This window comes from Astatotilapia calliptera, chromosome 2 (genome assembly GCF_964374335.1).
Source record: "Astatotilapia calliptera chromosome 2, fAstCal68.1, whole genome shotgun sequence".
NCBI classification, from domain to species: domain Eukaryota; kingdom Metazoa; phylum Chordata; class Actinopteri; order Cichliformes; family Cichlidae; genus Astatotilapia; species Astatotilapia calliptera.
In genome coordinates this window covers 30,994,721-31,018,930 of record NC_137423.1, presented here as the reverse complement: position 1 = coordinate 31,018,930, position 24,210 = coordinate 30,994,721, and the positions used below count along the sequence as shown (strand labels likewise).

Here is a 24,210-nt window from a genome sequence, read left to right as displayed (position 1 = left end):
GGCATCTGTCTTGTGTCATTGACGTAAAAGACGGATTTAATACGACTTGACCATTCAAACAGCAGTCGCTTTCTAAAACATCAGATATGTATCGGATTCAGTACTACATACCAAAGTGGCCTAGGTCGGATTTGAAAATATCGGATTTGTGCTGTTTAAACTGTCATACCATGATCAGATATGGGTCGCATAGGGTCAAAAAAGTCGGATTTGATGCGCTTTTACCTGCAGTGTGAATGTAGCCTTAGTCATACAATGGTAAACATGATCTATGGATAATGGCCTGCATTTGTATAGCGCTTTACTCAGTCGCTAAGGACCCCAAAGCGCTTTATACTACATTCAGTCATTCACCCATTCACACACACTGGCAATGGCAAGCTACGTTGTAGCCACAGCTGCCCTGGGGCGCACTGACAGAGGCGAGGCTGCCGAACACTGGCACCACCGGGCCCTCATGTCATACACAGATATGAATCCTCCCAACTCGTGTCATACCTATCTTATGTACGGGGGGCTTAGTCAGGATTACCATGTCAGTCCTCCTTGACTCTCCCCAGTCTTCACCTAGAGATTATAGCTAATCTCAGACTGCTCTGTGCATCACCATGACTGTAAACAGCATGGGCCTACATGTTGTTCTGACAAATGTTTGTGGAGGACAAAAATGTATGCTAGTTTGAAGACACTGACCAAATGGAGATGATCTGTAAAAGCAGTTTTTCTTCTTGACACTCTGCCTCAGCACCAAGTCAGTGTTTTGCACTCATTGCCTTATTGGGTCGGGGGGCACACCTGCCTCACCTGCCTCACCTTTTTATAAAACCCCAGTGCATACAAAGTTCCCGTCTCTTTGAAACATCAGCAGCATGGGCCAAGGAGTGAGCCAGATGGGCTGCTTACTAGGGCTGCAATGATTCATCGCCATAATCAATGACGCAAATATTATTGTTGACGCGTCATTTGTTACTGCAGTAGACTAATGGAAGCTATGGGGGGAGTATTGCTGTTTATCGTCTGCAAAGACTGCACCCGGTACGGAGTGCTGAAGAATGTTGAATCGTAAAACAGGATGACAGAAGAAAATGGAAAGGCAGATTTAAAAAAGAAAAAGAAAAAAAAAAAGTGAAAGCATTTTCACAAAGTTGAATGCAGACTGTGCAAAGTGGCATTTTCCTTCAATGGCGCTACTGCAGTGCACAAGCATTTAAAACACTGGCACCCTGGAGCAGTGATGTCAACTCTGAAAGGGTTAGTTTTTGAGAGTAAAGTTATTGCGTTGCATTGTTTGAGTTATTGTTTGTACAGTAATGTTTATGTTAATTTACCTAATGATGGTTACGAAGCGAATACTAGGGTTGCGCGATATGACCAAAATCTCATATCCTGATATAAAACATCTATCGTCCCGATAATGATATAAATCACAAAAATTTAACATTTTCTGTGAATCTCGGGCAGCTCGACTTGCGGAAAGTGTTTCCAGCTGGGCGTCGTGTACCTGGAGTCGAGTTTTTTTTAACCGATGCATTAAACTATACATTTTTAGACCTAAGTTGTAACAGCCGCCGTTTTCTTTGTGAGCATTTATTACACGGCGTGCTCTCGCGCTGCTCCATGTGGCAAATCAAGCGCACTGCTCTGCATTTCGAACACGCGTCACAACAATTAAGAGGACCCGAGGGAAGCTCGGAAAGCTAAGCAGAAGTTATTTGGAGAGGAGTGGACTGCCGTTGGTTGAAAAGAGAGGTAAAAAAAAAATAAACTTAAGTGGTGTGGAAACATTATGGCTTCGCGGAGTCAGACGTGGATCAAGTAGACACAGTGTGTAAACTTTGCTATGGTGTTGTAGCTGCACCACAGAGCAACACTGCAAAGTTCACATTTTTCATTTATTTCTTATATTGCAAACATTTGCACTGTTATCAGTATTTGCACACTATTTTATATTATTTTTTAAAGTCATTATTCAATACATTGTTATTGTTAAACCTTTAAAGCCGGTCAGAGCAGCATGCTCGTTTTGTGTAACTATTTTTAAATCCCTGTAGAACCTGAACGCTAAGCTAGCACAATAAATTTTTTTCCATATGAAACCAGAGGAGTTGTACTTACATCTTATGCCATCAGCTTGTCCTCGGTCACGGTTTCCTTCCACATATAGCTTTGCAAAAATTGCATAAAAAGAGCTTGCAGGAACAAAAACATAATATTCCATTTTACTTCTCATCCGTAAATACTCTGCATATTCTTTCACGTGATTCAGTTTATTTTGAAAAGTGTAAACAGGATCTTGAGCTTTATTTTGAGAGTTTTATGTGGAAAATAAACAAGCGGACATGCTATGGTTTTACCGTCGTTGTTGCTAACGACAACACATAAAAACAGGCGCTTGTCCGTCCGTAGTGTGGTTATATTAAATATAAGAGAAAGAGAGAACTTTAAGAAATTAATATAGCCACTACAGTGACTATCAAAACGACGAAAAAATATTGCCATAAACAGTTTATTTTGTGACACCACGAAACAAACGATAGCGTAAAATGAAACTATAGATAGAACTGGACTTCTTTAAGTTCAGTTCTTTAAGTTAACTTAAACTTAAAGAACTGAACTTAAAGAAGACCAGACGCTTTGCTTTCTAAGCTCTTTAGATTAAACAGAAGTAGCTACTCTGTCTCCTAGCTTTTGTTTTTTTTCTCTCACATTAATGTTAGCAGTTATTCAGAATAATAAACCTCTTCCACTTAATGTTAGGTAGTTAATCTGTGGGTTGGACCATCTGATATACAACCAAATTTAGTAATGGACTCTTCTAATTCAGTTTTGTTCTTTTTTTTTTTTTTTTTTTTGTAGTATCAAGTAAAGACATATAGAGGAGTTTGTCTTGAAAAGGGGTCATGCAAGTCTCAAATGTCATGTCATGACAGTGAGCATCTTTAACATGGTTATCAGCAGTTGGAACATCTCAGTGATAAGCTCAGGCAAACTTTCATGGTCAACATCCTACAGATCTTGAAGATGAGGTCTTGGGATCCGTTTTTAGTGGCTAAGCAAGCAAGGGAGCTAATGTATTGGGGATTGCAGTGTGTGGTTGAGAACCCACTGATTATCACGGTGCTGAGGTTTACCAATAGAGAAACTAAACTAACAGGAGACAAGCTAAAAATGAAAAAAATATATATATTTTTGTCATACATGAAGAATGAAGTTTAATGAACCACAGTCTTGCAGAAATCAGAGAACGTGAACATTACATGTCTGATAACACAGCACCCTGGGAAGCCAGGGGAACTGGAGTCCGAAGAACTACAGATAAGGCGAACGAGAATTACCTCTTTTTAGCCTCTGTTCTCCTCATCAGAGAGCTTACAGCTACCTGCCAACTGGTGATAACAGACAAATAAGTTTCACAAGTTAACTTTATTCATTTTGTCTCTGAGCTTAATTATACTTGGGAAGAAAACGTATCACCTGTTGAGAATTCTGAATGTTTATTGGCTGTGTTTACATGTCCTGTAGTGTTGTGGTTACCAGGTGCCTTACACCCATACTTTATTAATCCAATATACAACAATATGTGCTAGTGATGCTCCTGGTGACTAATTTGTTAGTGGACAACATGGGGGGGAAAAAATATTTTTTACACTAGCCGACAAGTCTAAAACTAAGACACGCTCTCATTAAATTTGAGAATGTGTAATGTCAAAAGCTCATTAAACAAAAGTATTTTAAAGCATTAGTCACATTTTCAACAATGAATCATGTTATTTAACTGTGTGGCAGCTTGCATCATCAACATTGCAATTGGCAACAAAGAAGAAAATCACTTAAAATAAACTGATATAACCAGTTTTTTTAATACCATATTTAAACTATAAAAGATGTTAAATTATTATTAAAATGTGACAAATTAACATCCGAAAAAGGAATAAGCTGTCACTGAAAAGTATGGTGCAGCATGCCGTGCATTATGAACGATGCATGCTGGTGGAAAATTCATGACAGCCACTTAAATAAAAGTTGAAATCTAAAATAAAACAAATGGTAAATCATCCATTCATTTTCTTCTGCTTATCTGAAGTCAAGTCACAGGGGCAGAAGCAGGGAAGGCCAGACCTCCCTCTCGCAAGCCACCGCCTCCGGCTTATCCGGGGAAACTTTGACACATTCCCTGGCTGGCTGAATGAAATAATCACACCAGCGGTCTGGGGCTTCCTCCCAGTAGGACATACCCAGTTGGAACAAGTTATACAGGAGGTGTCTGTCTCAGCTAGCTCCTTTCAATATGGAGAAACGGTATTCTACTTTGAGCCCAACCAGAGTGACTGAGCTCCTTACCCTATTGCCAGGTGAAAAGCCCATCCACTTTTTAGAGAAAGCTAATTTCTCCCGCTTGGATCTGTAATCTTATTCTTATTATTATCCATCCATCCATCCATTTGCTTCCGCTTATCCTTTTCAGGGTCGCGGGGGGCGCTGGAGCCTATTCCAGCTGTCATAGGGCGAAAGGCGGGGTACACCCTGGACAGGTCGCCAGTCTGTCGCAGGGCTAACACATAGGGACAGACAACCATTCACACTCACTCGCACATTCACACCTAGTGGCAATTTGGATTATCCAATTAACCTATCCCCACAAGCTGCATGTCTTTGGACGGTGGGAGGAAGCCGGAGTACCTGGAGAGAACCCACGCAAACACGGGGAGAACATGCAAACTCCACACAGAAAGACTGTGGAATTGGTGGAATTGAACTCAGGACCTTCTTGCTGTGAGGCAACAGTGCTAACCACCGTGCCACCATGCTATTATTAATTAATTAATTAATTAATTAATTAATTAATTTTAATTTTTTTGTCTTTAAGAGAACTAGCAATAATGGAGTTAACAAAAAAAATCAGGCTGAGAATAACAGATTTATGGCTTTTTCTCACCAATGATGCTCCATCTGGTGGCAGATAACTGCATAACATTAGGACAACTATTTACCAGCCTTGGGTATCAATTAAAATAAAAATGAAAAAATAGATTAAACAACTAGTATGTGTGGTACAGAGTAGTGACAGTAGCAATGATTAGTCAGTCGTGCACAACCCTATTTTATACGCTCTCATTTTTCCTAAAAAGTCCTTTATAAAACATCTGTCATAGGGGATCTTGGTTTGTTTCTGCCAGATGGTGGAGTTTATAAGGAACATCAAAAGTTCTAAATCAAAGCAAGGATGTTAATACGACGAATAAATTTAGTTCTTGCATGGAGCATGATTAACCATCAGTGCAGACAATCCACCACTTAAAGAAAGTGTAAAAGGAAACTCTTAGTTCAAACTGTTGCAAAACCTAGCTGTCTTGGGAGTTCTGCTCAAGCTGAAATGAACAGCCCTAAGCACAAATATGCCATCTGTCTGGAGAAGTTGGCATAATGCTAACATTGTCAATGTGTCAACAGTGTCTCGTGAGCTAAAGGAACACATGGAAATGGAAGCATCTGTTCTGGAGAAGAGAAAAACTCACTGGCCTACTTGAAAAAGTGTTGTGTGTGTGTGTGTGTGTGTGTGTGTGTGTGTGTGTGTGTGTGTGTGTGTGTGTGTGTGTGTGTGTGTGTGTGTGGTTTTTTTTATTTTTATTTTTTATTTGAATTGGTCTAATAACACAACAAAGCAGATAATATATTCATCTAGTGATGACATGCTAGATCTAAATGTCTAAATGGTCTCTGAAAAGTGCCTTCTGGCAATATAAGCTAATGAAAAACTGCAACATGATGTGAAATTTGAAATATTGTCTTCTCCTTTTGTTTTTTAGGAACAAACAACCACAACCTGAACCACAACTGCATTCTTACAGGGACATTGGAATGTACAGGCCTTTGCATACAGTGTAGTCAGTTATAGGTTTGTCAGTTTGTGCATTGTGCATTTGACATTTGAATATAATTTGGATATCTAACATGATAAATTAATATCAAATGGAGTTATAGCACAGAATTACACAGAACCTACAATTTCCAGAATATGCCCAGGCATATAAAAAGTATTGTATTTAAAATAGGATCTCAAAGATTAAATCAGTTGTTTGGAAATCACGTCCTATATCTCCAAGTAAGCTAATGTAGTATAGGTAGGTTTTATAGGTTTGACAGTTGTCTTCTTGTCATAAGATGAATATTATAGCTTGAGATTTGTAAACAATATGTGAATTAGGGTTTGTGTGTTAGCGGTGCTGTTGTGGGTTCCAATTGACATTCCTTTCTTGTTATGAGTTTAAATGCTCTGTGTGGCAGAGCATTACTTGAGACTTGGTCTGGATATAACTATTACTTGAAGCACTAACATCTTACCAGGGGCTTTTTTTTTTTTTTTTTTTGTCTGTGTTAAAATGTGGTAAGAAGTGTGCAGTCTGCTGAGGTCTTTGAAGCGTTCAGTCATGAAACAAATCAACTTCCAAAGGTACTGCTCATTTGGAGGCATCATAGCACCAGGCTAAGTGACTGAATTTCCAGTGAACCAGTGGAAATCTTAATTGGTACTTGTGCAGTTCATGGGTGTTACATATTGCATTTGTTCCATAACTTTAAAAATAGGCTTAAAGACTAATAGCAATCAAATAATATCTTGAATGTTTGAAATTTGCATATGAGTAGAATAATATAATTTTTGAAATATAAAATCTTAAACAATGGGAATATATGTGTTATATATTAGAAATGGGTTGACACTACAGTTTGGTCCTTTGAATAGTGAGGATAAAAAAAGTGCCTCATTCAAGCTTCTTTGCTATAAGTGAGGACAGTGGGTGGGGGGTGGGGAAGTGGGGGTTGCTGCTAATATTGCAGGGTGATCAAGATAAAGTTGGTATTTAGGGGCTGATTGTATTATGTTAGTGCTTTTGGTTTGTTTCTGTTTTGACCCATATGAATGTAGAGTGCCTACCTCCACCCTCCTCCCACTGAGGTCATTGAATTGTGTGCTATTAGTATCTATGACTCAGAGTTTCTGTCTTTAAATAACTTTTTATGTGAAACGCATTTCTAAAATCTCTGTCCTTTCTAAATTATAGTTTTAATCTTTTTTGTAAATATGAGTTGTTTATTCTCCCCTCCTCCCATTATACCCTACATAGAGCTTTGTATGGCTGCTGATGTGTGTTTTGTCTTTGTATTTCCTCATGTGCACTTGTTTGGCTTAGTTAAATTCTTTTGCAAGAGCACTCAAAGGCCAATGCTACTGCCCAGAAGTAATACTAGGGTTAATTATTGGGAATATTGACTTAAGAACAATGGGATTATAATTTCAGTTGTAACTGTATGAGTTTTATCACCAGTAGGGCAGGGCGATATGGCCAAAAATATTTATCACGATATATATTTGAAAATTTGCGATAACGATATAACTGACGATATAATTTCTGCGAGACAAAACACAACTCCACAACTTTACTAGCGCAAAAAACCCCCAATCCATTTATTTTACTTAAACAAGCAGCTGTTTTTTATGTGCATTAAAGCTATATGAACTTTTAACAGTGCAAATGCAAATTCCTTTGTGAAATTTTAACCAAAAGGCATTTCCAGTATAAATGGGCTGACATATCCTGAGCATAACCATGTATAATATCCACTGAAGTTAAAAAGAGGTGCTTTGCTACATTAAACTGCAGTGTGCCAAATAAAAAAAGTCAAATATGTATTTTTCTGACAATAAGGTGCAAGGGATTATAAGGCAACAAAGCAGTCAGATAAATCAAACTTTATTCAACTCATTCTTCTTTCTTCCTCCACTTGCGTACCATTGATTCGTTAATGCTGTATTCTATCACAGCTGCTCTATTCCCATGTTGTTGCAGTATTTTAATGACTAACCTCGTATTGTGGATGGATTATCTCAGTTCTCCTGACTGAAGTTTGGTCCGTTTACAGCATCCTGCCATGCGATTGCATTTGTCGCTAACCATCAGGAACCTTCACGTTAACTTTTATCGAGTGGAAAAGTTAGCGTTCATCCTTCAGCTTCACTGTTTGTTATGCTAGCTGTGTCGCTAGCGATCACGTAGCACATCATTAAATACCAGCTAGCCCAACTTCAGTAACCCTACAAATGTCACTGCTGTGTAGCTTCCTGTCTTCATATATGTTGGAAGTGATAGCAGAGCTGTACGTTTGATTTTTTTTTTTCTTCAGAAATCTCTGTCAGGACATGCTGTATTATGCTTAGGTAACTAGCGAGCTAACTTCCGCTAACTTCTAACTCCGTTAAATGTAATGAATTCTGTTTCCATGAATGCCTGGATATTAAACATCATAGTTAAACCTGGTAAAGCAGCAACGCTGATCGTTTTATTAAAGATGGAAGAATTTAGACAGTTTTTAACTCTCAGTGATGTTCGTTTGACTTCGGGACCTTAAAGTACGGAGTTTAGGATCCAGATTACTCCCAGATTTACGAGCACCTTAGTCCGACAAATACGGCAATAACGACAGCCCGCTTGCATGTTCTACAAAAAAATGTGCTTTGTTGTATATCTGACGGACAAACACCAAACCAGTTAAATTGCACCATTTTTACAAACTAATTCTGGTTCATCTGTTTCACTCAACAATCTGCTTTCCCCATTTTTATTCTCCGTTACCGCCGTGCTTTTTCGGCACTGCGCATGAGCGTTTTACCCATATTCTATCGCGATATTTCATTTTCTTATCGTTGCCTAGCATTGTACCGGTATTACCGTGAACGGTATAATATGGCCCAGCCCCAATCACCAGATATAGCCCAAATTATCAATTGATGTATGGAATGTTGCAGTTGTCTGCTGGAAAACTGTTGGTTGAGTGGGTTCCTCTTCAACCATCTGATGCTGTTTCACTGTATAAGGGCCTGAAGGTCAAGTCCATATGTTTAATTTTCTTACTGCAAGGCATTTTGTGACCATCAGGCCTTTGACGCTAATACAAATACAACAGAAATAACTTTGATAGGGGGAAAAAAATGGCAAAGATACAACCCTGTGTATTAAAATTTATTAGAGGTAAATGGTTAGAACCAAGGAATACTGCAACAACAACAACAACAACAAAAAACCTATTCATATTTAAAAGTTGGTTAAAAATTTTAAAATTTTGTCTGGTGTTTATGTCAGAGTAATTGCCGTTGAAGCAAGGACTGAGATAATTGTTGGTTTGGCAAATGCATGTCTCGTTAACAGCCCCATCTCACAGGCTATTTTCTGTGTTGCAGTGTTAACTGTATCTAATTAAGTAGATGGAATTGTCCTGGCTGTTTTTAAACATTTATTAAAACTATGTTGAATAATACTTACATTCTTGTTACTTGCTTGGTGGAAAGTGGGTTGGGGTGGTTGGGTTTTGTGTCTCCATTAACACAGTGGGGCAGGGATGAGGAGCAGTCATGCAGTAAACATGCCCCACTTGGACTGACATAGAATCATTATGTCTTCTGCGCATAGCCCATCAGTGCACTTAAATGCATCTTGAGTCTGTTGGTCAGTGAGGCAACTAGGAGCATTAAAAATGCTGACATCCAATTTGACAAGGTGCTGTAGACACTTAACTTCACAGGTTTAGTAAAAATATTATATTTGGGGGCTCCTATTTGCTTTTGCAATTTAGAATGGATAAAAAACCCCCAACTTAACACCCCCCCCCCCCCCCCCCACACACACACACACACACACACACACGAGTCCGCTGTATCCATCTTAACATGCAGACTATTTCCTTTTTCTCTTTCTATAAAGCCATGAGACAAAAATGATTGCTGTGGTGTTAGTGAGTGCATTGTGCATTCAAAAGGCAGACGGCAATAAACCGGTGGTGACCATGTATGTTATATTTTGGTAGAATTATGTTTTTGTGATTTATTTGGTGTATTTATGTTATTTTGCAGTTCTTTCCCCACAGTTACTTAAGTATATTTATTTTTTGCCTTTTTGTTAGATTGAATATAGATACAGAAACATGATAAGTACCTGGCCTGTCCTGATTTCGTTTTTGCACAGGGCAAGATGTTTTATGCAAAGCTATTTAGTTGGACTACATAAACTCAAAGACAAGCCTGAGACACAATCAGAAAAATCAAAATGTGATCCACTAATAGGCAGGGCTTGACAGTGATCCGTAGCTGGTCACCGCTGATAAGTAAATCATGCTGACAAAACAAAAATTATGTAAATCCAGCTTAAGTTTCTGTTTAAGATCCTTAGGCTATTGATTTAAACATATTTAATTGCAAAAGCCTTCCCCCCCAGTGCTTCAACGCTTCCAGAATACTGCACCAACTAGTGGCTATAATTCTAGTTTGATAAGAAAATGTAACGTGCCTCACAGATTCTAATCAGTTTGCCTGAGTTCAGTTTGATCCATGCTGGCATCACGCCTACATGCGTAGATGTTGAATTAAAAATAACTTGCTGTTCAACTGATTTATTTAAATGAAACTAACTTACACAATTCACATATACACAGAGAATTCATACCCTGCATTTTTGCACACTTTGTGTGCTACTAGATGGATGCCATTCCTGAGTAAAAGTGGAATGATGTTTAATAGGTAAATTGTATGTAAAGTACAACATGAGCATGACACAGTTTCATCTTAGAGTAGAACTTGTCAGATGGTCAGATTGAAGGTACTGCTGGTCTTTCAATTGCCACTTGGTTATCAAGACTATGGAAAATGTCTTGAACTCTGTAAACAACATGCTGAGCTTATGGCCTCAGTCACTGAGCCAATGAGCATGTGGTTTCACAGTCAGACTGACCCCTCCATGTCACATTCATTTTCAAAAACTTCAGGATAGGGCTGGGCGATATGACCCAAAATTCATATCTCGATATTTTTTAGCTGGATGGCGATATAAGATATATATCTCGATTTTTTTTTTTTTTTTTTAAAAAGCCATAAGTTAAGAACAAAAAGAGAGTTCTTAGTCACACTGTGTCCCAGATGTCACACGGGCACTTTTATTTACATACAGCGTAGATGTACATGAAGAAATTACTTAAAAATAAATTATCAGCATTTATTAAATAATCATGGTCCATAAATAAAAGAAAACAATGTTGTTTTTGTGCATAACAAAAAGCTCACAATTGTGCAGTCAAAATGTAAACTAATAGACGCTGAGCATAATAACAAAGAGACAGATTTCACAGCTGCACCACGTCTCTGAACAGGTGCCATTTGTGGTCCTTATACACACAGCACAGTACGTATCACTCCGCGAGGCTCCTCCCCGGTAGCCGTAATCCTCCGACAATCCATCAAGCAGTGCAGCTCCGTAGCAAAGTCATATTAAAACATTTTTGGACAGATTGATGAGCGCTGTGTACCACATAAAATCGGTTCGCGTTCAGTAAGCACAACCAGAATTCATACATAAGGCGCACTGTCGAGTTTTGAGAAAATGAAAGGATTTTAGGCCGTGCAGCTCCTCCGGGCTGCATGTCGTTAGCGCGGTTAGCTCGTTAGCGTGGTTAGCTCGCTAACACGTTGACGCCGTCCAGCCCCACGCACGGGACGATCCGCGGTAACTCGCTAACGGAGATTTTCCGCTTTCATCTTGTCATTGCCTGCAGGTGAAGCTATGGGGGAGGGGGAGTTGTGTTCAGTGAAGGAGAGGCGAGGCCGAGTAACGTTGCGTAGAGACAAAAGTGGACGAAAGAGAGGCAAACCTGCGGCCCCACAAGTATAACTATAACGTAACATAGGCTATATCGATATAAACGATATTGTCACATCTTATATCTCGTATGAAAATATATCGATATTTTAAACTCGATATATCGCCCAGCCCTACTTCAGGATGGGACTTTAGAAACCAGTATGTGACGGCATGGTTGCTGCATCCTTCTCATATACATGCCTATGTTCAGAATTGATAATTGATTAAGCTCAGTAAAGTTTTGATACAAATCTTCATAATGACCTGAATGGCATTCACCTTTGAGTGCAACTGATTCAAAGTACCTAGCTATGAGAAAATTGGTTTTGCTTCAGGACAAGTATCTGTTCTTGAACGGACCTGTCAAAGCTCACACTCAAAGAACTTCTTTTGAGAGACTTGAAAGAGGGCAAGTCCAAGACCCTAAAATAACTTGATAAATGGTAAATGGCCTGAATTTGTATAGCGCTAAGGACCCCAAAGCGCTTTACACTACATTCAGTCATTCACCCATTCACACACTGGCAATGGCAAGCTACATTGTAGCCACAGCTGCCCTGGGGCGCACTGACAGAGGCGAGGCTGCTGAACACTGGCGCCACCGGGCCCTCTGACCACCACCAGTAGGCAAACATGGGGTTAGTATCTTGCCCAAGGATACTTGGCATGCAGCCAGGAGGTAGCCTGGGATCGAACCACCGACCTTCTGATTTGTGGCTGACCTGCTCTGCCACCTGAGCTATAGCCTGTATACAGTAATCTTAAGGTTAAGATTACTGTATTTTTTTTTTTTTTTTTCCAGTGACACGAGTACAATACAGGGTATTCTCATGCCCATATCACATTAGCAAAACCTATCAAAAAAATCTACTTTTTTCCATATCATCTTGATCTTTCAGTTAACCTACTGTCTTAATTCAGAGTGGCCATCTGACACTACTGTTCACTTATCAGTAAAAGTGTCTAGTCTGCTTTCCTTCATTCTGCATTTGCTTGGTTTTTGTTCTTCATCTGATCTACGTAATCTTTCTCACCTCTCTCAGTGTCTCCTTAAATGTGCATGGGCAGGTACACACATACACAGAAATGGCAACAGTGTGTGACTGGCTCATTATTTTGCTTTCATAAGCAAAATGCATCTGCTGATTTGATTCTCTCCAGTTGCCTGGTCTCTGAGACAGACACGCAGAAAAAGCTGTATGCCTTTATTTTTGCCACTGCCTTTAGGACTCTATAATATGCGCCCTTTACTATGTATATACTGTAAGCAGTTGTGTTGGCATTTTGTAAAGGGCATTTCATTGAGGGATCACAGAGTGTCTGTTCTGGACTTAAAATTGCAAATCAGCAATCAGTGCAGCACTCTTGACGTCTTGCGTTTGTAAATCTCTCCTCACTTATAACTGTTGAGTTTTCATTTTTGATTGCGCATGTAATCAGAAATGTAGACACCCATACACTAAGTTTTTCCCTCTTTCAGCCTACTCCATATAATTTATAGTTATTTATGATCACACTAGTCGCCATTTAATCAGCTGAATTTGAGAAAATTTGCTGTTTTTGCTGCAGATTTTTGATGGGAGTTAACAACACTGGGGGAATTGCACATGGTAGTTCGCTGGCAACTGTCATCACTGTTGATTAAACATAACTCACAGGATGGGTTGAATAAAGTGTCTTGAACAAAAGGACTTAAATGCCATGCTTTCTTTCATATTTTTTTTCCAAAGCATGTGTCCATATTATGACAGTTTACAAAAACTTGCTTAGGGATGTGTTTGCAGCTTAATGCTTTACCCAGACTACAAAAAGAGGAAACCCAAAATGTACTACTTCATCTAATATGCTCACTGTAGGATGGTAAGATGAATCAGCTCATTTAACTAGCAGCCTGTGCTTAGGGGAGGTCTTTAAATTATAATTAAGCAGTTTCATTGAGTTTGCTTTTTGATTTACATTAGAGGAAAAAAACTTTAGTGCCCTGTGAGAGGGAGTTCTCATTACAAATTTTTCTGTTAATTCTTGATAATCTAATAATTTTTTTGTATGTTGCAAATTTGTAGAAAATGTCTGTCACAGTTTCCAACCAGATGCCTTGCTTTGGTTGTTTTGTCTGGGCAGCAGGGTAAACCCACAGGTATTACAGTAACAATGCAATAAAATAGCACAAAGTTGGTATATTAATATTTCCGTCATTTGGGTTGTTGATTTAAAATTTTGTTCATCATCAGCAAACACTTCAGTCAGTGTTACTGTCTTAGTGATTATGTGTTTTTCTTTAATTGAATTGCCTTTTCTGTTGATTAATTTGGTGTTATGTTAAGGATTAGTGAGGCACTAGTGGGGCTGTGTAAATAATTGAATCGTTTGCTCTATAATACGTCATGACTCAGATCCACTATTACTCGTAGTATGTCTTTGTCACTTAACACTTGCCTTGCTTATTAAAAGGCGTCCTATTGCTGTGACGTAGTGTGTGATGTTACTGTTACTCATTCATTAAACAGTTTAGTGTTTCCAACTTAGTGATGCTTTTGTTTATTTTGGTCCAGCCCACCTCTTCATGACTCTTCTGGCTCAAAAAAATGTAGTTTGTTGTGTCTGTCATTGCATATTTTCCTAACTGTACATGTGGTTTGTAAAGCGGACCTTACAGTTTGTCAAATTTAAGCTTGGTTTTTGTGTCTCCCTCCCACATGTATCTCTGTTGCTTTCTGCCTGACTACTGTTCAGTTTCCCATGCAATTACCCAGAATCCACTGTGCCTCCTGTCAGCTGTAAATTTCCGTTTTGTGGGCGGAATACTGTAGCACCACAACATTTGTTTGTATGTGTACGAGCTTTCTTTTATGGCATCTTCATGGTGTGTGCCTGTGTGCGTGAGCTGAGGGTCTGTTATTTAATGGCAGCTGTGAAAACGGAAGCATTTTTTTCTTAACTGTCTTCCCCATAATCAATGTGCCTTCTTATTTGTCCTGCTTTGCTCTTTGTTTGTGCGTCTTAAACGAATTCATAAAGGTTAAGCTTTTCTGTGTTGGTCATTGTGACTCCTTTAGCTCAGAACAAAACTGAATGATAAGTAGGATCAGTCGGGCATAAGTAAGCGTTTATGTGTTGTAGGTTAGCAACATAACAATTGGAAGTCCATAATGCTTTTTGTAATTTGTAAAAGAACAAAAAAACCCAACATATTAAATCAGAAATTTGATATTAAGAGCTGAATATTGAAATTGTGTTACTTTGATGCTTTCCAGAATGTCATCAGTATTAATCTTCTTTATGCCTTTTTAGTGTTTGATATTTGATTTATTTTACTGATGTCAATTCAGTTTTACTCATACATAGCTCTTGTCAGGGCTATATAGTCCACTTATTTTGATTTCCTACAGAAACATTAATGGGTATAGCCTGACCTCTAGTGGCAGAGACATGATGATACTTTTCCCTTTCTTTCTAAAATACAAATGTGCTACTTTTTCCTATGTATGGCTTCATCGACTGCGCACGCACGCGCGCACACACACACACACACACACACACACACACACACACACACACACACACACACACACACGCTTCACCTTTGTTGATGATTGACTGCCTATCACCTGCATGTTTCTAAATGTCCTCCTTACCTTAGCTTAGACTGTCTTTAATTTAGATGCATTGGTCTTTGAGTAGATGCGAAAAGAGCTAATGATTAAGATTTTCTTTCTTTTCTTTTTTTTTTTTCCTGGGTTTTTCTTAATTGCTTGTGAATTCTGTAGATGATTTCCTGGAGCTGCTTCTTCCCATCATTGATTTCTATCTAATGGGTTCTTTATTTTTTTTTTCCCTCCCTCCTCTTTTTCATTTCTTTTACCTGCCATCTGGTTGGTTTTTCTTCCCCCCTTTTTTGCCATTTTTCTCCCCCTCATTCATTCTTCTACAGACACTCAAACGGCTGATTCCTGATGAGGTAGGTTTATTACAGCTTGTCACTGTCAAACGTGTGCTTGACTTGTGTGTCAGATAAAACTGTTATGCATTTAATGTCACCTCACTGTCTGTCACAAGCCTAACCCACCATAACACACTTGTTTGGTATCTGTGTCTTGTCCTGTGCTATACTGAAGTTAAATGTGCATTTTCTCAAGATGCGCATTGACAACATGAAATGCTTGGCACATAAACTAGTGATGCCTTCATGTGCCCGCAGCTAGGATGCCAGATTTTTCTTTGAGTCACTATGTAGGGTCACTGTATTATGTGCCAAGCTGACATGCATGATGAAGCTCATGTTCTTTGCTTTTTTTTTTTTTCATGTATTAAATAACACTCTGTGCTAATACTGAATGTTTACCACTCAAAGTCATTAAAGCCAGAAAGTGAGATATACCAGACTCCTGGAAAATTTGAGTATGCTCTGTTTACAGCATACTTTGTGCGGCAAAACCACTTTTGAGCTCAAGTTTTAAAAAGGTTTCTGCTCTTGTAAAGAATTTCCCTTTTCAGACATGGAATACGTAAGATAGTTGGTGATGTGAGTTAAAGTTAACATTAAGGCTAAGTAAGATTGCCTTCAAGTTATGTGTCCCTTGCATTCACAATTTGTTTTAGTATTTTTACTTTATTTTTGCATCTTGTGCGGCTGGCTGATATTGCACAGTGTCAAGGTTGTGTTTAGATTGAGACAAAGTAAAATTACTGCCTGGTCTTTGGAAAATGGTACATGTCTGAAAGGGGCAATGTAATATCAAAGTTAGGGAGAAATGTCCCTTGAGTTTTTAACACTACATATGGTTTGATATCTAACATTAACATAAGAACAGTGGTTACTCTCTGTAGTTTTCTTCTCTTACCACTTTTCTCTCTGTCATGTTCCTCTGTTATGTTGTTTGCTAATCCAGTTGGAGCGTTTCACCAGCATGAGGAAAAAGGAGAAGGAGAAGCCTGGACCACCGCCAGGTCACCGACACTCTTCAGCTGCCAGCTATGAGATCAGTGCTCAGAGTGGCATGATGAATGATCATTCTGATGAATATGTCCTGGAACTGTTTGAACAGATGCTGGTGAGAAAGACAGTAAAAGAGTCTATACACACTTTTGTGTATAAATGATTTGGCTTTTGAGGTGTCATATAATATTCGTTACCTTGCCTGTGCAGCTACAGAAACTTGGCATATTCCAATAAAAAGTACTGAATTTCTCACAGTTTAAACACCCTTAATGTGGAGTTACCCTTAAGCCTTAAATTTCCTTTGCTGTAATGTCAGAAGAACTGTGAAGTTGCATAAAAGTTTATTCTGTCTTGCTGCAAGTAGGATTTGACAGACATGTAAAAAAACAAATAACTGATCTCCTGGGACAAGAAAATGGCACCGATTGAAATCCTGAAAGGAAAAAGTTTTTAAATAGTTACATCCAGTAATTCTTTTAACAAGTAAGAAATTCTGTCTTACAGCTGACTCTGAATAGATGGTTATTTCCCCTAATGTAATTAATCAAATATATGGATTATATTTCTGCATTTTATTTTTTTATTGCTTGAGTACACAAATTGATTTTTATGCTAAATCTCTCAATGTTTATTTCTGTTCCATTTGATTATTTTTCTTTACTCCTGTCTTTTACTCTAGGTGGATATGAACCTCAATGAGGAAAAGCAGCAGCCTCTGAGACAGAAAGACATTTTGATCAAACGAGAGATGGTCTCCCAGTACCTCCACACATCTAAAGCTGTCAGTACCTCAAATATCTTTAAAAAATATAGCAAGTACAGGGTGCTAGAGCGAATGTGCTGGCGGTTTAAAGCAAGTCCTTATTTTTTTTTTTTTCTCTTCGGCTAGAATGAATACATTTTCCAAAGCATTTTGGACATTAGTCATTAATAAATAGTAAATTAATAACTAATCTAATATGTATTTACTGTTTACATACATTAAATTGATGGATGGTTATAGTTATGTTGCTGTTGTTGTTTAAACAAACTCAAACTCTGAAAAAATGAGTGAACCTCCATTGACCTTTAGCTGCTGTGTCACATTTACAACAAGAGTAAACAACTTCCAGAAAATGTATCTGGAAGTATGTAGTGGATTTATGAAAACCCAGACCTTTAGAAATGATTTAATAGTCTTTTCTTCCTTTTAAATCCTGGCAATTCCAAAGGGTTCACAAACTCAAAGTGCTCAAAGGCCCTACATAATCATACACAGATGGCTGCTAATACAGTTCATTTAACTGTAAAATAAGCCTATTAGGAGAAAAACCCTACACACAGTACCCTTTAATCCCACATATCAAAATTTCAAATTACTCTTGACTTTTGCCCTTGATGCTCTACTGTTGTGCTTTCATGTAGAAATAATAGCAATTATATCATGTAACAAGAAATATGTAAATGCAGAACACTAAGTGATTTTGTGTTTACGTGCCTGCTGTGTTTGTTTGTGTTTGTCGATTAGGGTCAGAGCCAGAAGGAGAGTTCCAAGTCGGCCATGATGTACATCCAGGAGTTAAAGGCAGACTATCGAGATTCACAGCTGCTGAGCTGTCTTGAATCTCTAAGAGTTTCACTCAATAACAACCCTGTTAGGTAATATGCACGCACACACACACATTTCTGTTGCTCTGTGCTTCAGGTTAAAATAAATTATACTAACTACAATAATATAGCAAGGCTCAGTATAGAATCAGTGTAAGTTTACAGTGATATAATAAGAACTTTGTGGGTTGTGTCAGCACCACTGTCAGCTATGCGTACTCAAGCGATAACAAAATTACCACCATGCTTGCAAGGTAGTTGATGCTTGGTTGATTTTTGCTTTAGTAGTCCATAAAACTTTGTTTTGTAACGCTACACTTTTTCATGTTTTTGTGAACTCCAACTTTAGCTTTTAGAATTTGAAGCTCACTAAGGTTTAAATCTTGCAGTAAATCTTCTGGAGTTATCCTTAAGAAGTCTTATTCTGTGTTATTGACAAGCAAACATGTATGCCTACATCCAGAAGAGCATTTTTTCACTCGCTGTGCAAGCATAAACATTATTTCTTCACCTCACAAGCAATTTTCTGTTATCTAAAACATTTGTGTGCATTTCAATTTCCCAGTCTATCTATCTCTTGCTATTTTGGAAGCCACCCAGCTGTGGGAAAGCAAATACTTGGGTTAATTAAATTTTTTTTTTTTTACCTTGCATTGTCAAATCTTTAGTCTTTGTACTGACGCACAATTTCACCTGAATCTAAATGTCAACCTTTAGTTAACTCTTAGCTATGGCCAGCTCCTTTTTCCATGGCCATTGAATCAAATTGTTACTTAAGAAACATTTTGTAGCATCTCTATAGAGTTTATACTTGGCAATTTGGGGATTTGGTGTAAAGTATCAATATTACACTCAAACTCATATTAATTTTCACATAAATCTACTCAAATTACATCTGAGACTTTGCACTGGGTTTATTGATGCCTGTGGGTTAGCAAGGGGTTTTAAAGGATCTTTACATTCGATTGAAACTCATTCACCATTGAGAAAAATCATCTATAGTTTAGGTTACAAACAACTACCAATTCATCCAAGACTGGCTGCTCCAGAAATCCATTCAAACAGCAGTGTTTTTTGCTGGGGAGCTTCTATATACACACACGCACGCGCGTGCGCGCTCTCTCTCTCTTACTGAAGCACCTATAAAGTTTTAGAAATGAAACCCCATGCCTTTTGTAATATATGCTATCAATATATGCTGTCGGCTAGGATTTAAAGTGTACTGGACAGTGTACTGTGCTTTTTAGGGGGAAAAGCTCATATTCACTATGCACATAGATTTACCCTCTGGATTTGTTCTAACCATGAATTCATGCATGCTGTGACAGACAATTTTTCTTAATGTATGGGAAAATATCTTTCACTTTCAGTTGGGTACAGAACTTTGGAGATGAAGGGTTGGCTCTGCTTCTGAATCTGCTGAGAAAACTCCAGGAAGAGGAATGCACGTAAGTTACTTAAACCAAAAAAACAACAACAACTGTATATTCTAGCAGTGTGTTTGAAATGTCTTTCTGGTCTTTCACCAACCAGGCCAATTGGAACGAAATGCCAACATGAGATAATTCGTTGTCTTAAAGCCTTTATGAACAACAAGGTAGGAAAACTTCTTACATCTAAATCCCTAATCCTTTGTTTCATATCAGAATTAATATAACTATAGAATAATTAATGGCCCATTTTCTTTTGTCATTGTAGCAGAGGGCACTCTAAATTCAATACAGTGAAGGTTGTTTACTAATGTATGTAATCCTAGGAAAAAAGAAATTTTATAGAAACTTCTCCAGATTCTGGAATATATTTTATATTTATCCACCTGCTAATAATACAAAGGTAAAGTCAAAACCAATTCTGGAGAAAACATAACATGTCGAATGGATATATATATTTTTAAAATTTGGCTTAATTTGGTCAAACTAATTTGCGTTGTCTGGCTGAGGATCGATGAAGGTTTATTGAAGATTACTCAATAATAGAACAAAGCATAATTTAGTTATAAATATGACATTATTGGTCTAAAATAATGTTTGAATGTATTAAAGGGTACCGACATAATAAATGTCATTGCCTGTGTGGTTGCTGTCCCTAATAACAGCCTGTAGTAATAATATCCAGATGGATAGCAATTCAGTAACTTGTATTATTTTTGCATGGCTTTCAAAGTGCCAGCTTTTGTCAAATTGTTCCACCCCTTTTGTCAAAGCAAGACGTTGGTATACAATTTCCATAGTTGTTGCAGTCGAGTACATTTCATCTGGACTAAATTCTGATATGAAGACTATAATCTGAAAAATGGAAGTCTTTACCTCAGTCTACTTTCTCTCTTTCCTTTTCTGCTTAGCATGGTCTGAAATCCATGTTGGAGTCACCTGAGGGAATTCCTCTGCTAACCAGAGCCATCAACCCAAAAGTGCCTCATATGATGGTGGACGCTGTCAAGCTTCTTTCTGCCATCTCCATTTTGGAGCGTCCTGAAAACCTGTAAGTATTAGTGAAATGTAGATGCTGTTTCAAAAAAGTGGAATGCACAAAGATAATGGACTGTTCTAGTTTGGATATTAGACTTGTATTAGACCAACTGACAGTGATGAACTGCTCTGCTGACATCAGTACTTGCTTATCATCATATTTCTCTTCATCTGTTTCAATGAAATGACATTCTCAGTCCCCATTCTTTTCTTTTAAGGATAAATGTTGTATTCATGTATTGATTTAAAATGTACCATGTAGTGAAGCTTTATAATGATAACGTATATCATTGTTTGTTTTTTTTGGTTTGTTTTGCAGTCACGAGCGTGTTTTAGAGGCCATTACAGAGGAGGCAGAGAAACAGGACACTGAAAGGTTTCAGCCACTTCTTACTGGAATGAGGAGCTCCAGCATTGCACTTAAGGTACATATTCAAATGCGTACCCATATTTCACCACTTATAGGTTCTCACATGGGCTTTTGTTTGGCAAATGACCCAGCCCGGGTGTCTTTGATCGACAGCACTTTTAAGCGGGTTATGCTGTATAAATACTCTATAAAACTGACTTGTGATGTGTTTTTGGCAGAGTGGCTGCATGCAGTTAATAAACGCCTTGATCAGCCGTGCAGAAGAACTGGACTTCAGAATCCATATTCGCTCTGAACTGCTAAGACTGGGTCTTAGAGATCAGCTGAAGGTACAGAAAACCCACTTGATTTCTTTCAACGGTGACTTTGCAATAACATACATTTTCACAGCTTTAATGTTTGTGTCTCCCTATATTGATGCCTCTGTCTCCCTGATGGGCTAACACACACATGCTGTAAAAACTTTTCCTACAAGCATTCAAACTAAAAATGTTTGACTGTCACTTTCCTCCTGCTATTCTCCATCATGATTTTTCATCTCTCCGCCTGCATCCTATTCCTTTCCCCGCAGGAGGTGCGAAAGATAGAAAATGAAGAGCTGAAGGTGCAACTCACAGTGTTTGATGAGCAGGCTGAAGATGATTCTGAGGACCTCAAAGCACGTCTGGATGACATCCGAATGGAAATGGAATATCCTTCCAATGGGCAAAATTGTTCCTTTGTGCAGCTGTCATGTTTGCTTTTTGTCCTTCAAAACAAAGAGGATCAGCATGATAAAATCTGGGTCTCCTTGTAATTTTCAAGTTTAGTGTTTTATTAGTTTCATTGGAAAGTGAAAACCTTCACCTGCTTTCATTTTCTTAATTACATCCAGTCCACCAGTATATGTGTAAGCAATTGTATTTTTACATTTTTTTTAAATTGTATTTTATGCTTTTCTTTATTCAAGAAATTCCTCTATTTGTCCTCACTAGGGCAGTTTGTAGGCACATCTAATTTTAAGGGGAAAAAAGGCAATCCTGCCATCCTACCAACCTTGCTCTGTTGCTACTCTTTCTTTATAAATGACTAGGCACTTAGTTGGCTGCCTGAAAGGTACACCACAACAAGAAGTTGATTACCTATTCATTTCTATTAATGTATCTGAACTTGATTGTTAATGCATGAGCAGTAACATTAACCATGTGGGAACATTAGACCTAAGGATTTAGTGCTTGAAAATCTGCATTTTATTTTTTTCAATTTTGGTATAATCTGAATGAACCACATTCTAAAAACACAGGATGTTTATCATCTACCTCTCACAGTGCTTCCTCTTTTCCTTTCTAAGGAGGGTAGCGTCCAGGGTGGATAGTGTGAAAAGAATTCAACCTCACACTTTACAAAGTACACTGTACTTCTCCCTGCTGCTCTTGACATGCCGTTCTGAATTTCAACACCAGATGTCTCCCAGGGGTTACCATCGCAGTGCATACAGAATGTTCTAATGAAGGAAGTGTGCTGGGCTAAGTGTATGAATTAAACACAGGAATATTACAGTACAGACATTTGAAAACGTGAACAAATAAGTCAGAGAACTTAAATGGGTGTTAAAATAGTGTTATTAAGATTAGGGTGCTTTAGAAATGTCAGTTTCTGTTTTTGAAGGGGGGAAAATATCTTAAATAACATTAAATTGATCAGAAATGTTGGTACTGACAGTTAATGGAATCATTAAATGAATCGCGTATGAATTTTAATGGAATGGCTACGTAGGTGTACAGAGACCCATTTTCAGCATCCTTAACTGCTGTATTCCAATGGCACATTGTGTTCCCTAATGCAGGTTTATTAGAAAATTGCTTCTAATTGTCCATAAGAAAAAAAACCCATTTGCAATTATGTTGGTGCAGCTGAAAACTGTTGTGCTGATTAAAGAATCAAAAAATGTCTAATTGAGTGTCTGCAGCGACAGCCTTTGTAGGTTTGATTATAGTCTCAAAAAGGCCAAAAAATGATTAGTAACACAATGTGCTTTTGGAATACAGCTGAAAATAGTGCTCTGTACGCAGATGTAGATATTCCATTTAAAATGATAAGTGATTAATGATTCGTTTCATTATTCATTGTTATTTACAGCATTTCTGATCAATTTGTTTTTAATTAAAATAACAAATGTGCTTTTCTTTCAAGGACATTTCTGTGCGCCTGAATGTTTTGCCTCAATAGCCTGGTGGGGGGAAAAAAAATGCAGCTGATGTTGGTGCAGAACAGTGCACAGTTGTTGACTGTCATCTCTTTAGATGTTGTGTATGTGACTCTCATATTTGTGTTAAATTCTTCTATTGATCGTGTCTGTTGGGCCTTAACGCTTTTGCTTCAATGATGTGAGGGACATATTTGAAATCTTGGTCAACACTGTGAAGGACTCCAAGGCCGAGGGCCACTTCCTGTCCCTGATGCAGCATCTACTACTGATCCGTAATGATTACTTGGCCAGGTAGCACACACTCACATATACACTCACACATTCTCTTGCCCAAATTTGCCCAAATTATGCTGTTGTTTTCTGGCACTTGCCTATTGATGTTCTTTTGTTATGAAAATAACTTGGCATTATGTTTAATGAAATATAAAACAAGGCCCCCCCCCCCCACAAGAATGACTGAGAAATAGAATTTCTTAGTTTATTTTCACTCCCAACAAAGTCCATGGACTTTTTACCCAACATATAGGAAGCTATATAACACGTCTCAAAGTTAATAAATCAGTTTTCCCAGGTGGACAGTGAAAAGCTGCGAGCAAGAGAAACAAAGCTTCCAAAATGCCAGGAAAACAAAGAGCGAGAGGAGCTTTCATTTCTGCTTTTCTCTCCTTTCACGAACGTCTTCCTCCCTTCTGCACCTTCCTCCGTTTCATGTTTGTTTTCTAGACCCCTCTTCTAAAACATGAAAATTAATACAAATGCAAAGAGGAAGTCCAATTTCATTTTAATAGAAATAAGCACCATCAACTCTTATCACAAGAAATATGCTAATGCCTCTGTGTGTTTTCCAAAGCTCTTGGAGTTTTAGCTAAAGAAACTGAATAATTAAATGACAAGACTTGAGTAGAATATTGTTAAAGACAAGTCAGGAGTTGTGCTGCATTGTGTATGTCCATCTTAACACTTGGAACAAATGTGCA

The 24,210-nt window shown here is 38.1% G+C and overlaps 1 protein-coding gene across 4 annotated transcripts in view; it reads left to right on the top strand.

Annotated features, from left to right (window-relative positions):
• LOC113037428 (protein diaphanous homolog 1) overlaps positions 1–24,210 on the top strand; it is a 48,567-nt gene that overhangs the window by 14,188 nt on the left and 10,169 nt on the right. For 2 of the 4 annotated variants that reach the window (XM_080288852.1, XM_026194479.2), the window contains 11 exons: positions 15,613–15,639; positions 16,571–16,732; positions 17,300–17,401; positions 18,128–18,258; positions 19,578–19,655; positions 19,741–19,804; positions 20,549–20,688; positions 20,995–21,100; positions 21,264–21,374; positions 21,617–21,735; positions 23,408–23,524. In XM_080288852.1, the coding sequence (XP_080144978.1) occupies positions 15,613–15,639; positions 16,571–16,732; positions 17,300–17,401; positions 18,128–18,258; positions 19,578–19,655; positions 19,741–19,804; positions 20,549–20,688; positions 20,995–21,100; positions 21,264–21,374; positions 21,617–21,735; positions 23,408–23,524 (1,157 nt within the window). Of the gene's footprint in view, positions 1–14,765; positions 15,640–16,570; positions 16,733–17,299; positions 17,402–18,127; positions 18,259–19,577; positions 19,656–19,740; positions 19,805–20,548; positions 20,689–20,994; positions 21,101–21,263; positions 21,375–21,616; positions 21,736–23,407; positions 23,525–24,210 lie in introns of those variants that run through there. The other 2 variants (XM_080288850.1, XM_080288857.1) reach the window with 2 other exon arrangements.